Source organism: Neofelis nebulosa, chromosome 15 (genome assembly GCF_028018385.1).
Source record: "Neofelis nebulosa isolate mNeoNeb1 chromosome 15, mNeoNeb1.pri, whole genome shotgun sequence".
NCBI lineage: Eukaryota > Metazoa > Chordata > Mammalia > Carnivora > Felidae > Neofelis > Neofelis nebulosa.
The window spans coordinates 74,848,449-74,870,541 of record NC_080796.1 but is presented as its reverse complement, the minus strand read 5'-3'; the positions used below and the strand labels follow the sequence as shown (position 1 = coordinate 74,870,541).

The 22,093-nt window shown below is 63.0% G+C and overlaps 3 protein-coding genes across 8 annotated transcripts; all 3 read right to left on the bottom strand.

The window, feature by feature from the left end:
* Positions 1-1,536: 1,536 nt before the first annotated feature.
* Positions 1,537-6,913, bottom strand: LOC131495591 (uncharacterized). Its single transcript, XM_058700584.1, has 7 exons — positions 6,856-6,913; positions 5,344-5,489; positions 4,874-4,934; positions 4,571-4,657; positions 4,273-4,501; positions 3,693-3,864; positions 1,537-2,056 (listed from the first exon to the last, which is right to left on the bottom strand). Exons 1-7 carry the CDS (start codon positions 6,911-6,913, stop codon positions 1,856-1,858), a joined length of 954 nt encoding a protein of 317 aa, XP_058556567.1. The 3' UTR covers positions 1,537-1,855.
* Positions 6,914-7,220: 307 nt separating this feature from the next.
* PBXIP1 (PBX homeobox interacting protein 1) lies at positions 7,221-17,259 on the bottom strand. 6 transcript variants are annotated; one of them, XM_058702082.1, is made up of 12 exons: positions 17,151-17,234; positions 15,546-15,681; positions 14,322-14,408; positions 12,764-12,905; positions 12,540-12,604; positions 12,291-12,462; positions 10,766-10,999; positions 10,639-10,662; positions 10,332-10,387; positions 10,106-10,237; positions 8,373-9,565; positions 7,221-7,962 (listed from the first exon to the last, which is right to left on the bottom strand). In XM_058702082.1, exons 3-12 carry the CDS (start codon positions 14,370-14,372, stop codon positions 7,917-7,919), a joined length of 2,115 nt encoding a protein of 704 aa, XP_058558065.1. In that variant the 5' UTR covers positions 14,373-14,408; positions 15,546-15,681; positions 17,151-17,234; the 3' UTR covers positions 7,221-7,916. The 6 variants fall into 6 exon arrangements, with proteins under 6 accessions (XP_058558065.1, XP_058558069.1, XP_058558064.1 ...); XM_058702086.1 differs by having other exon boundaries at positions 12,764-12,890; positions 17,151-17,233; XM_058702081.1 differs by lacking the exon at positions 15,546-15,681 and having other exon boundaries at positions 17,151-17,259.
* Positions 17,260-18,053: 794 nt separating this feature from the next.
* PYGO2 (pygopus family PHD finger 2) lies at positions 18,054-22,034 on the bottom strand. The gene is made up of 3 exons (XM_058702092.1): positions 21,762-22,034; positions 21,315-21,364; positions 18,054-20,786 (listed from the first exon to the last, which is right to left on the bottom strand). The coding sequence occupies exons 1-3, from the start codon at positions 21,862-21,864 to the stop codon at positions 19,719-19,721; spliced, it is 1,221 nt and encodes a 406-aa protein (XP_058558075.1). The 5' UTR covers positions 21,865-22,034; the 3' UTR covers positions 18,054-19,718.
* Positions 22,035-22,093: the final 59 nt, after the last annotated feature.

Here is a 22,093-nt window from a genome sequence, read left to right as displayed (position 1 = left end):
GGATTGAGCCCCACGTCCGGCTCTGTGCTGACAATGTGGAACCTGCTTGGGATTCTCTCTCTCTCTCTCTCTCTCTCTCTCTCTCTCTCTGCGCCTCCCTCCGCTCACACATTCTCTCACACAAAGTAAGTAAATAACAAAAAAATAAAAATAAAGAGAGGTTTGCTTCACTGAGCCAGAAGACGGCTCGGAAGTCAAGTCCAGGCCTATTGGAGGAAGCCCACTCACGGTGTCACCAAACCCAGAACAGTTTGAGCCCGCAGGGGACCAGGGCCTACACTCCTGCCGAGCCGAGAGGAGGGAGGGAGGGAGGGAGGAGGCGGGCTTTGTCAGAGCCCTCCCAGCACCGCCGGGGGCGAGGGAGCCCCGATAGGTGGCACCACGGTCCACCCCTGCGAGGCCAGCCTGCCCCATAGATGCCACGTGGCTCAGTGGTACCACCGGTTACCCTTCCTTCCGCTTCTGGCTCCTCTTCCTGTGGCCGTTGTGCAGCTGACCCAGCGCCGTCCTGCACCAGTGCCTGTGACTGGGGCCTTCTGTGCTCGATGACCATGGCCTCGGGGGCCGTGCAGCGGGGCAGGTGAGGCAGAGCGGGGGGCGGAAGGAGCGCCCAAGAGGAAGAGAAGAGACGCAGTCTGAGTCCTTGGGAGCCGAGGGAGGGAAGTCCGTTCGTTCGTTCATTCGATGTCTGTAAATGCCCGAGACGCACCAGGTACCACTAGAGCTGGGACAGTGAGCGAACGAGAGCCTGCTCAAAGAGCATTTGTGCCCCTGAGGGACCGGCAACGATGAAGCAGCTTCAAAATAGAGCGTGAGAAATTTCAGCCCGAGACCGGAGAGGGGAACAGACATAAATTAACACCCGCCTGATGCTCTGATAGAAGCTGTAAGTGGCTCTAAGTGGCACCATCGTGTGGTTCCCCCTGCCTGAAACACCCTTCCAGCTGTCTTTCTGCGGAGCAGACTCTGAGTTGTACTCCAGCACTTAGCCTGTGACGCCTCCTCCCCGCCTCCCCACCCCTCTGCCTTGGATCCCTGCTTCCTATGCTCCTGACATACCTCACGCTCACCTCACACTCGCTTACCACTTACTCACACATCCCCCCCACACACATAGGTAAGAGTTACTATTTACTGAGCGTTTACTACGTGCCAGACATTTATTTACTCAATCATGTGACATAAACACTACTATCCCTACTTAAAGACGAGGCAACTTTAAGTGGCACAATTATTAAATTTTTTCAAGTGTATTTCTTTTGAGAGAGAGACAGTGAGAGGGGAGGGGCAGAGAGAGAGAGAGAGAGAGAGAGAGAGAGAGAATCCCAAGCAATATCCATGCCTCCAGGGCAGAGCCTGATGTGGGGCTCGAACCCACGAAACCCTGAGATCATGACCTGAGCCGAAACCAAGAGTTGGACGCTTAACCGGCTGAGCCTCCCGGGCGCCCCGAAGTGTCGCAATTATGATGAGGCTCATTATAATTGAGACACTTGCCCAGACATCTATTAAATAGATTATTGTACATAGCGCCCCACCCCCCGGGATCACTCCGGAGAGAAGGGGCAAAACGCTTCTAAACACACAGGTGGACAGTCAGAGACTTACGACCCGTCCCCTCTCGTGACCCGCCTTCCCTAAGTTGCTAAGTGCTCAGTAAGGGTGAACCCAGAGGAAGGACAAGGCACCGGCCAGCTGTGAGTTTGTAAGTTCTCCGGCCTTAAGAAACGCCACACGCCGACATCCCTGGAGGTGAGAGGCGTCGAACCTCTCACTGGACAGTGCGCGCTCCCAAAAGACCAACGGAAAGTTGGATTCCCCTGCTCAGTCCTCGGTCTATGAATTATCTCCGCCGCTATGAGGTAAGTGTGTGACCTTCGCTCTTATGGCCGAAGCCGTTCAGAGGGCACGTAGCAGAGTCTGTCGGCACCTCCAACTCCAGCTCCCGGCTGATCTCACCCAGAACGCCGGGCAAAGCAGGGATCCTCCGATGTTCAAAAGAAACAAGCTCTAAAAAGTCAGCTAGTCTGCCCATGGATGGTGGCCACGGCTCAATCTGGAATACGACACAAGAACAAACAGGATTTTTGCTTAAGCAAGCCCTATACCCGTGGGGGGGCTTGACCTCATGAGCCAGAGACCAGGAGTCGTGGGCTCCACCGACCCAGCCGGGCGCCCTTAAACAAAGATTTTTTTTTTTTTTTTTTTAATTTTTTTTTTTTTCAACGTTTTTTTTTTTTTTTTTTTTTTTATTTAGTTTTTGGGACAGAGAGAGACAGAGCATGAATGGGGGAGGGTCAGAGAGAGAGGGAGACACAGAATCGGAAACAGGCTCCAGGCTCCGAGCCGTCAGCCCAGAGCCCGACGCGGGGCTCGAACTCACGGACCGCGAGATCGTGACCTGGCTGAAGTCGGACGCTTAACCGACTGCGCCACCCAGGCGCCCCGATTTTTTTTTTTTTAAATAAAGATTCAGGATTTAGAAAAATCTTTTTGTTCTGTGAGATTATCATGTACTGAATGCCAGCTTTGGAGCTGGGGACTGGCCCCACTTCAGCCGTTGAAGAGCGATGTGTTGATTTCATGTCACCGTTTTTCACTATCTTCGAGACAGACGCTGGTATTTACTCTCAAAAGGAGATGGACAGACTCAGCTCCAAACCAGGAGCTACAAGTGGCCGAGCTGGGTCTGCGTGGCTCCAAAGCCAGCGGTTCTGGCAGCCAGGGGGGCCTCCAGGACCCTCCCCCCCCCCAGCCCCGCCTCGGCCTGCCGTGTAGGTCCTCGCCTGTGTCCCTCCCCAGGCTGCCAGAAGGCAGGTCTGGTGGCGCCAGCCGGGCCAGGCCTGGGGAAGCGCTGCATGAGCCACGATAAATAAATGAATGAGCAAATGGATGGCACTTTGGGGGAGAGTCTGGAGGCCAGGCCTTTGCTCCTGAGGCTCCGAGGGCATTTGCAGGCACCCTCAAGGCCGAGCCTCGGAACCCCACACCCCGTTGTTCCGGTCCCGGGGCGGCTCCCCCCGCCTCCGCCCCGCTGCAGTCCTCCACGGGCAGCCTCCTGTCTGTCTGGCTGCCGCTTCTCCGAGTGGCAGAGGGGACACCAGACGTCCTTACAGCACCAGCTCGAGCCACCCACGGGTGACTTCAAAGCTCAAGGGCAGAGGGAGGAAGAACCGGTTCCCCCAGACCTCACCTTACAAGCTTGAGGAGCGGAGGGAGGCGGGGGGGCGGGGGGGGGGGGACAGGACGGGGACAGGGGACTCTTAGGGGTTGACAGCCAAGGGCTCCAGCCCCAACCCACCCCTAGCAAGCTTCGTGACCCCAGACAAGTGATTTCTCTTTCTGGGCCTCACTTCTCACTCTGAACCAGAGGCCGGCTTCATGCCCGTGAAGGGCCGCTCCGGAGCCAGCCTCCTCCTGCCCACAAGCTGGGGCGCATAAGGGGCTGCGGTGGCCAGAGAGGAAGTGCCACAGGGCCAGGTACCCACGTGGCTGGGTGGGGGTGTATGGACCAGACAGAGACACGGGTGGGAGCTCGGGCTTCCCGGCCTGGGGCCTCCTGGGGAAGGTGGACAGTGCCCGCGGATAGTCTCGGTCACTGTCCAGCTGTGACAGGACCATAGGCAAGCCACCTCCTCTCTCTCTCTCTCTCTCTCTCTCTCTCGTCTGTAAGAGGGTACTGACGGTCTTACCCTCTCTAACGTCTGCTTGTCCGTGAGATGGGCGAGCCGAAAAGTCTGTGGCCCAGGCGGGTAAGGGGCGGCCGGTCTCCGGGCAGGCCTCACGCCACATGGGGTTTCTGCAAGGGCCTGAGGCCACGTTCCGGATGAGCCAGCATGGCAGGCCTGTTTGGTCTGTGGGTGACTGACGTTCCAAAGGGGGCTAACCCTTCCTCTCCACGGTGCACGGCTTAAGTTTCTGCCTTCCCTGCCCCAGCCTGGCGACCTGTCCCTCTGACCCTCAGCAGACAGGTCACTCCCCCTCCGGGCCACTCCCCCCACCCTTCAGGCTCAGTAAGGTTAAGAGTCTGACGCTGGTTGGAACTTCTCCAAGGGGGCCCTGACTTGGGAGGATGGGGAGAGGGGACGCACAGCTGGGGAGAGTGAGGGACCTGCTGGGAGGCTGGCTGCCCCCCCATATCTGGCAAAGTCAAGCCCAGCTGCCTTCCCCTCTCCACCACCCCCCCACCCTGACAAGGCCAGCCCCGCCCCTCCTCCTCCTCTGCCAGCACTGCGGGGAGGGCGGCACGGAGAGGGGGGACTGCTCAACCACCTGTGCCAGGGCTGGGAAACCCAGCATGTCCTCGACCGCCCGCTTTCCCCTGGCCTTGTCCCATCCAGGCCTGGGCCGCTCGAACTCGCTGCTCTGGCCACGTTGCCTCTCTCCCAAGCTGTTGGCTGACACCTTGAAACTACCCCGATGTCACATCCTGGCCACCCGCTGCACAGCGCCCAGCCTCCACTGCCCGTGGCAAAGCCCCTCCTTAGACTTGCAAGTGGGCCTGTGGGAGAACGGTGAGCATGAACTTAACCATCTGGCCCCAAGGCTGTTCCCCCTCCCCGGGCCTCACCTCTGCCCTCATGGCAAATCCTACTGTCCTTCAAAGTCCAGGTCAGAGGCCAGCCTTCCCTCCTCTTCACGCCCTGCTGACTCCTCCCTGGCAGCTTGAAGAGAGAATTCTGCCTGTTAAATCCATCCAGCTGCTTGCAGAGGCGGGGGAGGGGGGGGGGGGGCGGTGCGGGCAGCACTGGGGTCTGCACAGCACGGGGCAGAGTGAGATGCAAGCTGGCACCCCTCCCCCACCCCTGCCAGCTCCTGCCAAGCGGTTTGGGAAGATGCTCTCGGTGTCCACTGTACTGATGGGAAAGCTCACCCTGAAAGCAAGGGGGCACCCGGCCTGAGGCCCGCAGGTGGGAGCCGGTGGGGACCCGAGACTGGTTTCCCCAGTCTTAGCTTGCTCAGACCAAAGGTCTGGTTAGAGGAGACCTGGGCGGGGCCTCCATCGGGCCCAGAATGAAGAGGAGGGGCTGAGCGGGGCGGGGCCTCTTCTGGAAGCTGAGGCCGGAAGCTGCCCAGCAGGCACGTATCTCAGCGGTAAAATGGGGGCTGCTGTCGTCGGGGTTCAGGGATAGGCAGCCCGGTCCCACCCTGCAGCTCCCTACCAGCCCCCCATAAGCACGTGCAGGTGAGGGCCCGGGCACCCCTGCATCAGGGTGGCCCCGGGAGGTCCCTCAGGCAACAGCTGGCCTGGCAGAGGCGACTGGGAGAGGGTCTTGGGAGGAACACACACCCCTGACCTTCAAGGAGCTTCTGGGGAGCGGGGGGTGCCGGCCCCAAACTCACCCAGGACCACATCTCTGCCTCCAGGATGGGTGATGGGAAGCAGTAGGGAGAGGAGGCAGGGGGACCCCAGGGGCGGTAAGGGCTGGCAGGGGCACCAGCAAGGGAAGGCGGGGCTGAGGGCAGCGGGGAAAGGGCAGTGGAGGAGCCTGGGCAGGGGTGAGGGGCAGGGATGGCGGACTGGGGGACAGATGAGAAGTGAGTTTAGGGACCAGCCAAAGGAAGCAGGAGGCCCAAGGGGGCGCCCCTGACTCACATGATTCCCCCAAGTTGCCCCTTGCCCCTGGGGCTGAGCTCTTAGCTGGGGGGGAGGGGTGGAAGGTCTCAGAGGAAAGGGCAGAAAGGCCCAGAGCTTAAACTGGAGGGGTCCAGACCAGACCCTGGGGGGCCACGCAGGGCTGGGGGCAGACGCCAGTGGGTTCGCTCCCGGGTTCCCCCACCCCTGTGGGTACCAGACAGAGCTGCTGTGGGTACATGAGGGTGACAGAGAGAGGGGCCTCGTGTCCTGTGGTGGGAGTGAGGATCACCTACCTAGGCCAGCCCAGACACAGGGTGGCCACCGGGCAGTGGCCCTGGTGTCCTGACCGTCCCCAACAGACCCCTGGGGCTCCTGGCTCTCTTTTTCTCTCGGATACAGGGGACACAGCGGCTTCGGAGACCTCAGACCCAGCTCAGCGCTCCTACTCCCTGAGGGGCTAAGAGGGGCAGGGGGCTTGGGGACCCTTCCCAGCCTCCCCCAGACTTTGTGATGCTTTTCAGACCCTGAAAAGCCCCAAGCACCCACAACCTCTGGGAACCCAGGGAGGCCAGGCTGTGCCCCCTCCGCTGAAGCCAGGCCCCTCCCCGGATGAGGAATCTGGCCTCCCTTCTAGCCTGAACCCCTGCCCTGGAGACTCAAGCTGACCAGTCAGCTGTTCACGCAGCATAAATTCTGAGCACCTGCAGGCGGTGAGAAAGGTGAACAGGATAAAAAGGCATCCTCAAGAGGGGACGACGGTCTACGGAGGGGACAGTCTACGGAGGGGACGAGGGTCCATGGAGGGGACGAGGGTCCATGGAGGGGACGAGGGTCCACGGAGGGGACAGTCCGTGGAGGGGACGAGCGTCCATGGAGGGGACAACAGTCCGCGGAGGGGACGAGGGTCCAGAGGGGATGATGGTCCGCAGAGGGGACGAGGGTCTGTGGAGGGGATGAGGGTCCATGGAGGGGACAACAGTCTGCAGAGGGGATGAGGGTCCATGGATGGGGCAAGGGTCCATGGAGGGGACGACAGTCCACGGAGGGGACGAGGGCCCAGAGGGGACGACAGTCTGTGGAGGGGACAGTCCGTGGAGGGGATGAGGGTCCACGGAGGGGGGGTGAGGGTCCATGGAGGGGACGACAGTCCACAGAGGGGGCGCCTCCTCACACACACCCTGCGCTCCTGGTTCAGCCCCCAGCGAGAGGCCCGCAGGAGCCCGTTGGCTCACAACCCTACGACAGCCAGCGGTCCCTCCTGAGCCCCCGCCGCCCACCACAGCCCCTTCTGGAGCCGGCGGGCACTCTTCCCTTCCTGAAGTCACACTGCGCCATTCCGTCCCTACACTCGCACGGGACGTGCAGGCCGGTCGAGGAGCCCGGTCAGGAAGGACTTCTGGGCAGTAAGTGGCCCAGCGGACTCTGGGTCTTGGGTGAGCGCAGGCCCTCACCTCACCTGGCCGGGTGGGTCTGGGTCTGGGGCTCTAAGCGGTGCGGGAGGCGAGGTCCGCGGCAAACGTGGAGCCGGGGCGCCACCTAGTGGCTTCCCACCTCCCAGCCCAGAGCCCGGTGGGGGTCCTCCGCCCCTTCCTCACACCCTCTGGCCGGCGACAGCTTTTGAGTGCCAAATACAGAACAGGCATTTTGCTTACATTGCTTTATGTAATCTCTCCCCAGCCCCCCAGTCCCTTTGTTTGAGGATCAGAAACCCAAGGTTCCCAGAAATTAACCTGCCGAGATCTCTCGGCCGGGACGGGGGCCCAAGGCTCACCCTCGGGAACCCATGGCCCTCGGCAGCTGTGAGCTCCGGCCCTGAGGGCCGGAGGCGGGTGGGGAGGATGAGGTGGGGACAAGGTGGGTGTGGGGTCCCCTGTGCTTACACGCCAGCCCAGTGACGGAGCCCCCAGCCGACAGCACAGCCCCAACAGCGTTTCCTGGGGCTGAGTCTTCAGTTCCCATGAGGTGGGGCCGGGGAGGAGGCAGAAGGAGACTTCAGTCCCCGGGGGCTGCCGCTTTCAAATGTAACAAAACCCCAGGGAAAGCCCTGGTGCTGGGCCTCCATCCCAGGGGGCACAGGCCAGTGTGTGCAGCCAAGGGGCCCCTCTGGGGGCACACGCACGCACCAAGGCTCTCTGGCTGCAGAATCAGATTCCTGTCCCCCCACGCCCCCCCCCTGCTGGCCCCCCAATCATTTGCATATATTTGCATAAACAGCAAGGCAGGTCCAGCTAAAGCCTTTTCTTGGCAACAGTGGCATCAGTGCAAGGCCGGGTGACTCTCCTAGGGAGCCGGAGAAGACGACAGTTCAACGGTCCCCGGGGTCAGGGGACCCCGGGCCTCAGCCCCTCCCCGGGCTCCGGAAGTGTCTGTCCTTCTTCCCTGACCTGTGGGGAGACCAGGTAGGGGCAGGAAGAGGCCTTCAGGACCACGCCGCGTGGTGAGAAGAGGCTCCTGTAGCAGCGGGGACCTGTCCCCCCTAAGGCAGGGGGGACGGACCCACCCTCCCAGTGTGAGGTCCCCGGCCAGCGAGGCAGGAAGCCTCCTCGGCACTGCAGGTACACGCTGGACACAAGTACTCGGGAGGAAAGGTCCCCCCAGCCCGAGGGGGCTCCCAGGACCACCGTGGAGCGTGGAGCGAGCACAGGCGGCCTCCTGACCTCAAGGGAAGACCGGAGCGCATCTGGATGCTGCTCGAAGGGGAGCCCGCCGTGGATTACAAGTGCCTCAAACTCAAGATTGGGACTCAGGGCCTGTGCTCCCTCCCCCCCCCCGGCCCCCGCCCACAGCTGCCCACCTCTTCTTCAGTGCTTTGTCTCCAAAGAAGTGGCTGAAGATGAAGCCCTCAAAGTCATCCACCTCATCGTCGTCACCCGTCTGCCTCACCGCCACCTCCTCCAGGCTGTCCTCCAAGGCATCCACAAAGTCCCGGAAGCGGAGGCGGTCATGGCGGAAGATGCCATCCTCCCCAAAGTAAGCGGGCGAGAGCGGCAGCTCCTGGGTCAGCTGCCCGGCCCAGGGCAGCCGTGCCAGGTAAGTGGTCAGCAGAGACGCCAGCTCCTGTCGCCGCACCGGGGCCAGCTCTGCCCCGAAGGCCAGGCCCTCCTGCCGGGCACACTCGCGCACGCCTGAGCAGCCCTGCGGGGCCCGGTACTTGCGCCTCAATAGCTCGGCCCACGGTGCCGGTGCCGGTGCCGGTGCCGGTGCCGGGCGGCCTCGCCCGTCGCTAGCGCCCTCCTCCCGCTGAGGGTGCCGCTGCCCCCCGGGGGGGTGAGGGCTCCCACTCCTCCTAGGGCGCTCCTCAGGGCCCTGCCGCCTGGCGTCCTTCCTGCTGCCCCACTCCGCCCCCTGCGGCTTGCCCTCCCCCCAGCCCTCTGCCACCTCCCGGCCCTCACCCCCCCAGTTCTTTCTCTCCCGACCAGACCCCTCCTTCTTGTGCCTCCGGGGCTCAGCGCTCCGGTCCCCCTGCCCACCCCGCCGCTTCTCCTCTGCACTCCACTCCCTGGGACTCTGGAAGCGGGGCTCCCGGTGCCCGGCCTCTGAGGCGTTGGCACCGACCCCGGGGTGCTGGCCCCACTTCTCCAGGCCCTGCAGCTTCTGGGCCAGTCTGCGGCCCAGCTCGGCCAGGTCCCCTCGGCCCGCACCGCTCAAGCTCTGCTCCAGGTCCTGCCGCACCGCCCCCAGCAGCCGCCGCTGCCTCTCCAACTCGCGCCTTAATGCCTGGGCCTCCGCCTCCAGCCGTTCCTGCTGCTCAGGGAGGCCAGGGCCCGGCTCCCACTCCCCGGAGACCCCGCCGCCCAGAGGGCCTCCGCTCCAGGGGACGCACACCCCGTCTGGGCCCCGCACGCAGCCGGCCCGCAGCCGCTGCAGCTCGGACTCCAGGGTGCGCTGGGCGGCCTCGCCCCGCCGCAGGGCCCCCCGCAGCCGCGCGTTCTCCTCTTCCAGCTCTCGGGGCTGGCGCACCAGGCTCTGAAGCTCCTCCTTCTGGGCCTGTGGTGGAGGGTGCCACAGGCGGGTCGGGAAGGGCCCGGTGCCTCCCGCCCCGCTTCCGCCCACGGGAGTCGGCAGGACACGGCCTAGGACGCTCAGAGAGTTTGGTTCTCAACCTCCTCGCCATCCACAACCTGCACCGAGCTCGTGACCCCAAATTCCGTCACAGACCTCAGCTTCCACGTCCTCCTACAAGGACACACTTCGATCCACCTGAGATTGACCAGACGCGGCTCTCACGGCCCTTTCTGCCTCCCACACCCAGAAGAGACATTATTAACCGAGCCTCGGCAGTCCTACCGATCCCTGTTCACACGCGGCCCCGGGCAGACTGCACCCATCAGGCAGGGTGGCCTCAGGCAGCGGGGGCGCCAGCCGGGATGCCAGCCGGGCCTGGGCCGTGGCCGCAGGGTGTGAGCAGAGAGCCAGGAAGAAAGCCTAACTCCAGTGGACAGAGGAGATGGTGGTGGGAGGCGAGCAGAGGCAACTTGTAGGACACACACCCCTCCCACCCCTCCCCTCACCCCTGCGTGTGCCCACCTGGAGCTGGGCCTGAAGCAGCCGAATGTCCTGGTTCTCCTTGGCCAGCTTGTCCAGCAGGAGGGCCATGCTCTGCAGGCTGGGCACCCTGTCGGGGGGTGCTGAGGCCTGCAGCGGCTGCCCCAGTCCATCCTAAGGGCACGGGAGCCAGTGACCCCTCCCGCCCCACAGCCAGGCCGCCCCGAGTCTCCCGGACGGTCCCCGCGCCCCCCACGCCATCCAGCACCTCCGCATCCGAGCCGGTGTCTGGGAAGGCCTGCGGCTGTGCTTCCTCCGTGGGTCCTGTGGGAAACCAAAGTCCCAAAACTGGCCCGCTCCCTCACCCCTGCACACGCACGGTCACCCGCCTGCCCTGGGCCTACCCTACGGCTGAGAAGTCCAGCAGGAGAGGGCCGAGGGTCGCCCTGAACAGCTGAGAAGGTCAGTGACTGAGCAATGAATGCACAGCCCAGGGGCCCTACTTCTGACTCGGGGAACCGCCAGTGGCCTCCCTGAGGCCGGGCAGGGACGAGCCAGGGCCCCGCCCCACTCACCGCTGTCAAACTCCGAGAGGCCGCCTGAGGATGGAGACAGAGGGGCTCGGTGAGGCCAGAGCGGAGGAGAGGGGCAGGAGGGGTCGCGGAGACAGGGAGGAGGCCGCGGCAGGGAGGGAGCGCTCACCGCAGAAGAGCAGGATTCCCAGGCCCAGCAGAACCAGGGCCCCAAGGAGACACATGTTGGGGGAGAGGCCCGGCTCCCCGCCCGCGCCCTCGCCGCGGGCCTGGCCCTCCACGCCCAGGGCCGCCACGGGCCGGGGGGTGCTGGGCTCCCGGCCCCGCCGCCTCCGCAGCCCCTCCGCCTCCACGTCTGTGTCGTCCTCACTGCTGGAGCGGGGGGCCTCCTCCACGGGCCAGGCTGGAGAAGCAGTGGGCACGAGGCAGTGAGGCGACCGCAGAGAGGGACATAGTCAGGGACCCTGCCCCCGTCCACCTGGGCGGTCTTCAGATGCCCGGCCTATGGCGGGGGGGGGGGGGGGGGGGGGGGGGGGAGGGGCGGTCCTTCTATCTGCAAACTCAGGGAGCAGCTCTTCCCTAAAAGCACCCCCTCCTCCACACGTGCCCCCCACCCAGCTCCCTCGGCAGCTCCTGTGCCCGCCGGGCGCTGCCTCTCAGTCCGTCCTGGCTCTTCCCGGTCCTAAAGGCGAGGGTCCCGCGGGGCCCGGCCATCTCCCCGCACAGTCACCCACACCACTGGCTTTCCTCCGTAGCAGACGAGCCCCCAGTCCATAGATCCGGACCTGGCCTGCCCAGAGCCCCGGGCCTGATGACCATCTGCCAGCCACCCTACCTGAGTGTCACCCGGGGACCAAGCTCTCAGTACCCCACCCTCCACACCGGTGCCCCCCCCCACCCCTGTTCAGAGAACAACCCCGCTGCTACACCTGGCCACCTCAGCCCTCCCCCCGGGCCCTCCCCCCACACCCCTGCCTCGTGTCTGCCTACCCTCTCTTCGGCAGCTTTGCGCGAGCACCTCGCTCGTGCCCTAAACGGCCCAGGTCTTGCCCTCTCCCTCCACCCCGTCCTTCAGCAGAGAAGGACTCGGCCACAGCCTTGGCCAAAGGCTCCTCAGCGCGGGACAGGCGGCCCGTGCCTCTGCTGACGACCAACAGCCTGCTCCTTGTCAAGATGCCCTCCAACCTGAACCTTCCCCCGACCGCTCCCGCCCCTCTCTCCCTTCCCTCAACTGTCCCCTGGCTGAACCACTCTCCCCTCCCCTCCCTCCTCTCCCCTTCCCCCTCCTTTCCCCACGCTCTTGGTCTGACTTCCATTTGGTTCAGACGAGTCTGCCTCTCACACGGGCCACGTACCGCCCACCCCCCCTCCCCTCCCGGGCACAGAACTGACATGTGAAAGAGGCTCAGGGAACAAGAGTTGAATCTAGAAGCAAGAAAAGAAGGGGCCTCGTGGCACAAGGGAAAGAGTCAAGCAGACCCAGGCCCTGCCGCTTACCAGCTGTGTGACCTCGGTCAAGTCACCTGACCTCCCTGAATCCTCGGGGGTAGTGGTGAGGTTTCACTGACACATGGCAAGCCGAGTACTACGCTGCTAAGTGCCGGGGCCTGGACCAGAACCGTGCTCAGCAGCAAACGCCCTGCCCCCCATTCCTTCCAGAAGGAGAGGAAAGACGGAGACCAAAAGGCTCTCACCTGCGTTGGGAGATGAGGGCAGGCTCTGTGGGGGGCTGTGACCCTCCGGGTCCTGCGTGTCTTGTGTGTCTTCTGGGCCTGCCACCACAGGGGCCTCCTCCAAGTCTCTCTGGACCACCACGTCTCCCAGGCCGGAGGGCTTCGTGGCAGAAGCGTCACCTTCCAGGACACCCTGAGCAGACACAGCCACGAGCGGCTCCAGGCCTCCCCCCTCTCCAGGTGCCCTCCCCACCCAGTGAAGGTCCTCACCTTGGCCTCGGTCTTCTCTGGCAGAAGGGGACCGCACTGGGGACTTTCAGTCTGGAAGGGGGTCTCTGCAGCAGACGAAAAGGCCCAGGAAACATACCACTGTCCCCCAGATGAACTTTCTACACAGCCGTCTGGCTCCCACAGGCCCTGCCAGATTAGAAGGGGCAGGAGACCCCACAGCGTAGACGAAGGCGGCTGCACCCGCCCTCAGGAGGGCCCGTTACCTTCTCCACTCACGGCCCCAGCTAGTTCATCAGAAGCTGCCTCGAAGTGGCTCCGAGGGGCCTGGGGAGCTTTCCCGGGTTCTGGGTCCATCCTGGATTCCGGGCCCAAGGTCTCCACGGGCAGGGCCTGGGGGAGGGGGTGCTCCAAACCAGGAGCACGGGTGCTCTGCTGGGGTCCCTGGGGCCAGCCGCACGGCCCGGGGACCCCCACCCACATCTCACAAAAACCTACATGTGCCATAGTGAGCTAACGCGAGGTGGGGGAGGGCGGCGGGCGGCAGCTCCTCTCCCTGACCTCCCTGACCTCGCTTGACCTCCCCTCCCTGCCCTGCCCTGCCACCGTGAGGGACTTCCAGAGGCAGCTGCTGGCCAATGGAAAAGTGCGGCTGGGCCAAGACACCCCATCACCTAGGAACCTGGTGCCCCCCCACCCTCCCAAAGAAGCCGGCCAAAGCCGGGGTCTCCCACCTCCCCACCAATGGAAGCTGCTGACTGGCTGGGAGGTGGGCGGCCGGCAAGAGAACAGAGCCCCCTGGCCACTTAAAGGTCACGATCATGTGCCCCATGGGTTTCCCTGCAGCGTCCACTCGACAGGCCGCCCACTTTACTCGCATCTTCCAGGCTTTTCTGGCCTCTTCCACTGCCCCACACGCGGCTGCTGGCAGCCGACAACTTGGCCCGCCCCCCCCGCCCCCCCCCAGTTCTGCCCTCCCTGCACACCCCTGCCCAGCAGGCCTGCCACCCGCTCACCCAAGCAGGGCTTCTGCAAGCCCTCCAAGGATCGTTGTGTGCCTCAGTCCGTTTCTGTGCTGTTTTCAAACCACTCGTTTCACCACGGCCACCCCTCTAAGCCAGGAATCACAACCCCCTCTTACAGCGGGGGACAGAGAGGAAGGCCCCGCAGTCGTTCTGGGCTGGGGCTCTGGCCCCAGGCCCTGTGTCCTGCCCTCGCTCCCACCCTCACACCCCTCCCCCTGGCGGTCCTAACACTCCAAGTCACGGGGCCCGGGGCCCTTGACGAGCTTTCTCCGGCCCCCTCCCCCTTCTTGGTGGCTTTGGGGGCACAGGAGCCCACTGGCTGCCTGCCCCCACTGCCAGCCGCGCTGCCCGACCTTCAAAACACTCCCTCGTTCACCCCACCCACAGGCGGTGACTGTCCCGAGGCCCTCGAACTCACAGCCCTTCTGTGACTCCCCCACCCAGGAGGAGGCCTGCGTGCCTGGGCCGGGCCCATGAGGCCTCGGCGGGGTTTCTCAGGCTCTGCCCCACCCCGCTCCAACACTGACACCCGTGCACCTCCTCGGTCTCCCCCGAGATGGCTTTCCTGACGTTGCCTCAGGTCCCCTACTCTCAGCAGCTGACGCCGCTTGGGCCCGAGCCAATCCTCACACCTGACTCCTGGGGCCTGCTCCCCTTCCTCCTGCCCCTGGAGCTCCTCTCGGCCGCCAGCAGGAGGCGACACAGGTGCCCGGCAGAACCGAGCAAGGGGACAGACCCAAAAAGCAACCCAGCCCCGCAGGTACTTCTCTCCCACAGGGTTCCCAGGCCTGCGTCCTACCTCTGAGCCGGCAAGCACCCAGCTGTTGTCAGAGTCTGGGCAGGAAGCCATGGTTGCTGGGGTCCCCGAGGGGGCTGTGGCTGCCACCTGCGGAGAAAAGTGCTCTTAAGGACCCAGGTTCCCTTCAGCAAAGGCAGGATGCAGAGAGCAGCCTTGGCTGGGTTCCCGGGGCTGAGCAGTGGCTTCCAGAACCAACCCTTCGAACCCTGACACTTGAACTTTCCTGGGCAGTATCAGCTCTTACAGATCAACACCTGTCAGCACACACAGAGAAGTTCACCTGTGGTCCCTGGGAGACTGAACTGACTTTGAAAGGTCCAAGCACGGAGCTGGAGAGGATCTGGGGGTATCCAGGCCAGCGCCCCCAGGTTAGAGCCAGCGGAAATGGAGGCGTCAAGGCTGCTAACCTGCCCGGGATGAACAGCTAATGGGAGGAGGGAAGAGAACAACCACCCAGACTCCCCCACAGTCACTCCCCAAGCCCCTCACCGGGGCTCAGAAGCTGAGACTGGATGGCCTCCTTCCCACTGAAGTGTCCTGCCCACCATAAATCCTTCCTACAGGCTGGTCAGGGGTTCTCAACGCTGGCTGCACACCGAGGCCGCCCGAGATTCTGATTCAACTGATTTCAGGTCAGACCCAGGCATGGGTCTTGGGAGTTTTTGTTGTTGTTGTTTATTTGTTTTTTTAATTTTTCTCTTTAATGTTTATTTATTTTTGAGAGAGAGAGAGAGAGAGAGAGAGACAGAGTGAGAGTGTCAGACGGGCAGAGACAGGGAGATACAGAATTCGAAGCAGGCTCCAGGCTCTGAGCTGTCAACACAGAGCCCAACTTGGGGCTCGAACTCACGGACGGTGAGATCATGACCCGAGCCGAAGTCGGACGGCTCCACTGACTGAGCCCCCAGGCGCCCCCCCCCCCGCCCCGCCCCCGCCAGACATGGGTCTTCTTGGAAACCTCCCAGAAGGCTCTCTCCTGTGTAGTCCGGCCTGAGAACACCTGACATGGCCCAGACGCGTTTCAGCACACCCTTGGTAAATCTCCTCCTCACGCTGACTCTCCATTCTAAGTTCTGTTTCCTTTCTATGTAATCTGCAGTGTCATCCCATGGAACTCAAGGCAACTGGGAAAAGGGTTTAAAGACAGCCATCGTTTGTCAAGGCCTTACGGTTTGCAAAGTGCAGACGACAATCAGGGCTGCGGCCCTGCGCCCTGCTACTCGCCTCTGACTCGGCAGGTGGGGGTGGGAAGTCACGCCAGCTTCTGAAGCCTGACACAAAGTGGGGTAAGGAGAGGGAGACCTGTCCTGTCACTCCAGCCAAGACTGTCCCCCTGAGTCTGGGCAGCTGTGACGGGGACCTGGCACAAGGCAGGAGGATAAGATGAGCTGACCCCCCCCCCCAAGTCTTGGGCTGTGGTCCTTCAGAGGAGGACACAGGACCACTCACAGAGGGGCCAAACGGGGGGCACAGGAGCAGGGCTCTGTAAGGAAACGCTAGGAAGGGAAGTGAGGCTTGGGAAGAAACGCTTAGGGACCCCCGCGCAGCCCCCATCTATTTAAGCTGGTGCCAAGTCCTGCGCAGGGTCCTGATACCCCTGTGGCCTTTCAAGACCCACGCCCGGGACAGACAGCTGACGGTGTCTTCCCCAAGGCCTGTGCCTCCTAGACACGCACAGCCGTCCCACAGGCAGACAGGAGAATGGCTGCAAGGACCCCCACACCACATCCAACGGGACCCCCTGGCCAGCTTCTGAAGGCATCCACACAGGGGCGCCTGGGTGGCGCAGTCGGTTAAGCGTCCGACTTCAGCCAGGTCACGATCTCGCGGTCCGTGAGTTCGAGCCCCGCGTCAGGCTCTGGGCTGATGGCTCGGAGCCTGGAGCCTGTTTCCGATTCTGTGTCTCCCTCTCTCTCTGCCCCTCCCCCGTTCATGCTCTGTCTCTCTCTGTCCCAAAAATAAATAAAAAACATTGAAAAAAAAAAAAAAAAAAAATGAAGGCATCCACACAGCCAGCCCTGTTAGGCCTGCCTGCCACTCTCGGGCCTTCCGCCGCCTTCTGTCACCATCTCCCCATTCCCAGTTGCTGCGCGTGACTGTTAACAGGTGGTGGCAGGAAGGAAGTGGCAGCAGCTTGGGCTGAAGTCTCTGTTTCTCCCTGGCTGTGTACAGCCTGCTCGGGTCCTCCAGAACCAGGAACCATGGCAACCAGGGTGATGTCAGACTCACTGTCTCCATGGAAACCAGCCCCGGCATTTGGGTCAACAAAGACAAATACTTCTGAGCCCCAAACAGGAGACAGTCTGGAACCCCTGCACCCAGAGTTCCAAACTCTGCCACTGCTCTGTCCGTAGAGTGCATCCAAGATTCCAAAAGATGGCCCCGTTCTCCTCAGCCCGCATCGCTTTACCTTTTTAGGAAGTTCCCTTCTCGGTCCAACCTACATCGCTCCCCGTGGGGTTTCAGATCTCGTTCCGGTCTACCTCTCCACCTCCACCCCTCCCCACAAAAACGGACCTTAAGGCTTGTCAGACACTCTGCTGTTCCTAGAGGACAGCTAAAGGGGGAGCTCTCCCCCCTGCACAAGCTGGCAAATCTGGCCCAACTCAAGCCCTGTAGGGGTGGCTGCCCCAAACCTCGGAAGCAAAGGACCCCCGCGCCACCAGAGCATGCCCGGGGCGCCCGAGCAAGTGCCGGTCCGGGACACGGCCGTCCCGGACGCCGCCTCTCCAGGCCCAGCAGGGACCAGCAGCTCCCGGGTCCCCGGGGCAGCCCACGCCCCTCCCGTGTGACGGGGTCCGCGCGACCCCTGCCCCGCCGGGGCCTCACCTGACCCAGCAGTACCCGCAGTCCTCACCCGACTTGTTGCGGCCTCCCCGGGTTTCCAGCCCAGGAGAGGAGGGGCCCACGTGACCGGGACTGGCCAATGGAGAACCAGTGTCCCGGAGAGGGCGGAAACTTTGGGCCAATCAGCGCTGGAATCGAGAGCCGGCGGAGGGGAGGGGGACCTGCCGGGCCCCCAGCCCCGGGCTCTCCTCCCACGGTCGGCTGGGCTTCCCGCAAGCTGGGTTTTCGGTGACCTTGCCTACTTTCCCAGTGTAGAAACAGTTGCTAGGGGGAAGACCCAAAACTGAAAGCGAAGGGTGGTACCTCCCGAGACCGCAGGGGCCAGGTCGACCCCAGGACAGACAGGGACAGCTGCAGGATGGGGGAAGGGAGATGGCATCCCGTGGGTTGGAAATAGCCCTCCCACCGCTCTCCTCGCCCTGCGCCAGTGCAGATTAAGGATGCCACCGCTACTTTTCTAAAGGGGACACCTGGGAAGCATCCCCAAGTGAAATCTGCTAGACCAGGGGCAGCCCCCTTCCCACTGCACTTGACCTGGAGCTCTACTTGACCCCTAATCCAAACAACTGGGGGAGGGGCAGTAGGCGCTAAACCCAGAAACACCAACGGCACTTGCCTCCCTGGGGCCCTGGCTCCAGGCCGGGTCCAGGAATGTGCCCAGAAAAGAACTGCTTTCCCACACCAGGGACGCAGGGGGAGGGGTGGCGCACACAGGCCGCCCTCGGCTCCTCGCCTCGCACCAAGGTCAGCTCAGGGGCCAGAATCTCCATTCTCTCTTCCAGGAACCCTGGGCACGCAGGTATCCTCACCCCTCAGGCATCCGCGCCGGCGGTGGCAGAGGTTACTTCCAACCTTCGTGTGCTGAAACAGCCAGGAGTCCTCGTCTGGACTTTCAAGTCATTTTATTAATCCAACCGTACAAAAGACCCCCACCACCACATCTCTGCCACCCCCAGTTCCTTCCAAATAGTGTAGAGGGGTCGATTGAGCAGACCCCTCCCCAGGAGCCACTTACAAAAGGCGGAGATGGCGGAGGAATGGGGGGGAGGGGGGGAGACGTCACAAAAATAGCAACAGATAAAAGAGGGGCCACAGAACCACAAACACAACACACAGCTGGGGGCGGGAGGCCGGACACCGCGGGAGCGAAGCCGAGGCCCCTCCCTCCCTTCCCACGGCCTCGAAAACGGCTGGCTCCACCCGTGCAGGCAAATGAGTTCTTCACATGCTAAAATCACGGGGGGGGGGGGGGGGTAGGGTGGTGTGTGCGTGCGTGTGTGTGTGTGTGTGTGTGTGTTTGTGTGTAGGGTGCAGGCAACCCCTAGCTCCTCGCCAGACCACACGTGTGCCTGCTTCCCCGCCCCGCTGAGGAACGTGTGCAGGAGCCCGGCCGACGGGGGGCCCATACCCGGCAGGCAGCGCCTACGAATCAGTATATGAACCCATCCAGCCCAGTGTGGGGCTCTGGCGGAGAGGAGTGAGAACTGCTAGATCACCTGGCCCCAAAAGATCTACAGAAAGGTAGCACACACCCAGGCTACGGACTGCACTTCGGGGGCCATGGCTATGACAGTCCCACGGCCTCCCTCCCCCACGGGCTGGGCCAGGGAGCCTTGTCAGGAGATGAGGTATAAGGGCTCCATGCCTTTTCAAGCTTTCCTTCAGTCAAGCCAGGGAGGCAGAGGGATACAGGTGACGAAAGCTCTAGCCCAGCGCCAACACTACTGTGCAACAAACTGAGGGGGGGGGGGGGGAGGCATGGGGAGCACTGTACAACCAGAGTCCCAGGTCCCAGGACAGTCCAAACCTCAGATATTCTGGTCAGACCACATATCCCAATTTTTGGCAAAAATATGGTCATTAAAAGCCCAAGAGAGGCTGAGAAAGGGCCAGTGGCTTTGGTATGAGGGACACAGGTCCGGACAGCATCTCTCTCGCACAGTCTTGAAGCCCCAAAACACCAAGAAACTGCCCCAGCCGAGCGCTCTCCTGCTTCTCCAAGCTATTTGGTTGTCTGAGGGGGTGAGGCTTGGGTACGTCGTGGAGGAGGCAAGGGGAGGGTAAGAAAAGGGAAAATTCCCCATTTATTACCTAAAGCTGTCTCCTAAAGCCCATGAAAGTGTTACCGCGGGGATGGGACCCCGACTCCTCTGGCCAGAAACCTTTAACACTTCACTCCAAAAACTAAGGCTGCAGCTGCGGGGCTGGACAGGAGTGTTAGGCACAGGTGCTGGGGCGTCCGTCATCTGCACAGAGGAGACCCCTGCCCTCCGGATCTTCTTCCAGCCTCTTCTCTGTTGCAGCCATACCCCTAGGCCTTCAGAGATGGGAGCCACCACAACGCTGGTAGGGCTTTGGTTTCCTGATCTCTGCAGATCTCAACGTGTACAGGTAATTTTCCAGAAAAGCGAGCGATCCAGACTCTTCTGCCTGCCCACCTCAGGTCCTTCTCTGCCCTCAGGAGCCACCGTATCTCTGCCCCCTCGGGACAGGAGGCCAGTGGAAACGAGGACCGAGAGCCAGACTTGGGAACCCTCACCCTCGCCAGGGTCAGCCATCGTTAGCAGCCACCAGCTGCCCCACGCCCTCGCGGATGTACACAGACTGGATCTCCTTGGTCTTGAGGCAGAGATCGCAAGCCCAGACGGCGGAGGCCTCGGTGGTCAGCAGCCCGTACGCGCTCTCAGTCATGCCTGTGCACTCGCGATGGAACCACTTCTGGCAGGAGGCCTCGCACAGGATGGCGTCCTGGTCGTCATTCACCTCGCTGCGACAGGCGCCACACGGGTACACCAGGCCTGGGGGAGGCTGAGGCCCTGACCCCCCGCCAGCTTTGCTGGGGGGCGCCAGGCTGTTGGCATCTGGGGTTCCCCCCCCCCGCCCACTGCTGTTTGGGGGGAAGCTGGGCTGGTTCCCGTTAACCGCAGCAGCTGGGGAGCCTGAGTGAGGCTCTGGGGGAAAAGCAGTGGGAGCAGGGGGATTCAAGGGCTTTCCCCCATCCTCACCACCAGGGCCAGGAAAGCCAGGGTCCGGACCAGGGAAGGGACTTGTGTTTGGGGGCAGGCTGGGGAGCCCCTGACCAGGTCTCTGGAGAGGAGAAGGGCCAAAAGGTGCCCCTGGCTGGGCAAAGCGTTGGGGGAGAGAAGGAGGGCCCAGCTCCCCTCTGGGAGGCTGTCCCATGGTGGGTGAGATCATGGGGCCAAATCCTCCCACCGGGCCTGGCATCATCTGCCCAGCAGGAGGGCTGAAGTTTTGGCCCAGAGGCTGGTTGAAGGGTTGGCCAGGAAAGTTCATGTTGCCTGGAGATGCGTAGCCAGGGCCCTGGGGGGGCATGTTGAAAGCTGGGCCCATAGGATTGGGAGGGAAAGGAGGGGGCTGGCGACGGAGAGGCTGGGGACCCCCTCCACCCCCAGTGCCGTAGCCTGGGGGTACCTGGCCTGCCATGCCCCCCTGTACGCGGAAGCCTCCAAAAGGGACAGGACTGCCAAGGAACGGAGGGGCTGCGCCCCCCACCTTAGGGGCTCCGAAGTCATCCTCAAAAGGGTTGGATGCAACCAGGTGATCCACCATGGGAGTCGGGGGTGGTGCAAACTCCGTCAGATGTGAGTATGCAGGGCCCTAGTGGGGAACAGAGGACAAAGAAAGGATCACAGAAGGAAACACACAGCTAGAAGCCAGCAGAGCCATAGAAATGCAGGACTTGTTCTGGAGGCTGGTAAAGGCCAGCTCGGATCCCAAGTCAAGACAAATCTCAGAACATAACAGAAACAGGGGGTGGAAAAAGCAGACAGAACCGCGCTGGAATCCTAGCTCTGACTCCAAATAATCTGGAGACCCTCGAACAGGTACTCAACTTGTTAAAGCCTCAGATCCCCATGTGTAAAATAGGGGCAGTGCCCATCTCCCAAAGCTGCTAAAGTACTAACAGCACAAAGTGCTAGAAAAAAGACGACTCTTCCTGACAGATAAGATCCTTGGTCAAGTGGCCTCACACACAGCCCTCGCCCCCCCCCCCCCGCCGTCGTTAGGAAGTTGAGGGACAGGACCAGAAGCAAGAAAACTTTCTCTTCTCCCCGCACGAGAGGCTACATCCCAGCCTACTGGAGTGGCAGCTAGGAGTCACCCCCGCCGTCAAGCACCATTCACCTGAGTATTTGACTTCCTTCGCTTCTTTTCTGGGCTCTTCATCTGCAGACCTAGGAAGAGCAGCAGAATGCAGACCCAAACGCATCTCCCCGAGGCTGCCCCGACCTCCTGCCTCCCGGACGCGCCGGAGCAGCTCTTCTAACTTGGACACGCGCTCGCTCATTCACTTAACAAACACGAACAAAGGTGCGCTACGAAGAACGCTGCACGGCCGCACTCTCGGCTGCCTCCTCCCTTAAATGAGACACCCCCCCCCACCCCGATGCCCTCAGACTCCCAAGTGGCTCCTGGAGTCCGTGCGTCTCCAAACCCTAGGGTCCCCAATCTGTGACAAGGACCCCCCAGTCCCCCCGCCCGAGCCTCCCTTCGGGTCCCCCGGTCCCAGGAACCCCCGCCTGCGCCCACCCGCCAACGTCCCCCCGGCCGCCAGGTCCTGGGCGCTCTCACCGGCCTTGCCCTGCTTCCTCCCGGTGCCGGGCGGCGCAGGGGGCGGTGCGGGGCCGCCACCTCCCTCCAGCTTGTCCGGTGGGGGCGGCGCCGAGGCGGCCATGGGGCGGGGGGGCCGGGGTCAGCGGCGGCGGCGGACGGACGCGCCCTCGGGCGGCACCATCGCCGGGAGGGGGCTCGGGGCGCCCGCAAGCAGCGGCCAGGCCGGGCGGCGAGGCCAGGCGCCGAGCGCAGCGCCAGCCGCCCGCCCGCGGCCGCGGCAGCAGCCGGAAGCGGAAGTCGGCGTGGCCGCCGCCGCGCGGCGAGGGGCGGGGCCCGGGCCGGACCACCCG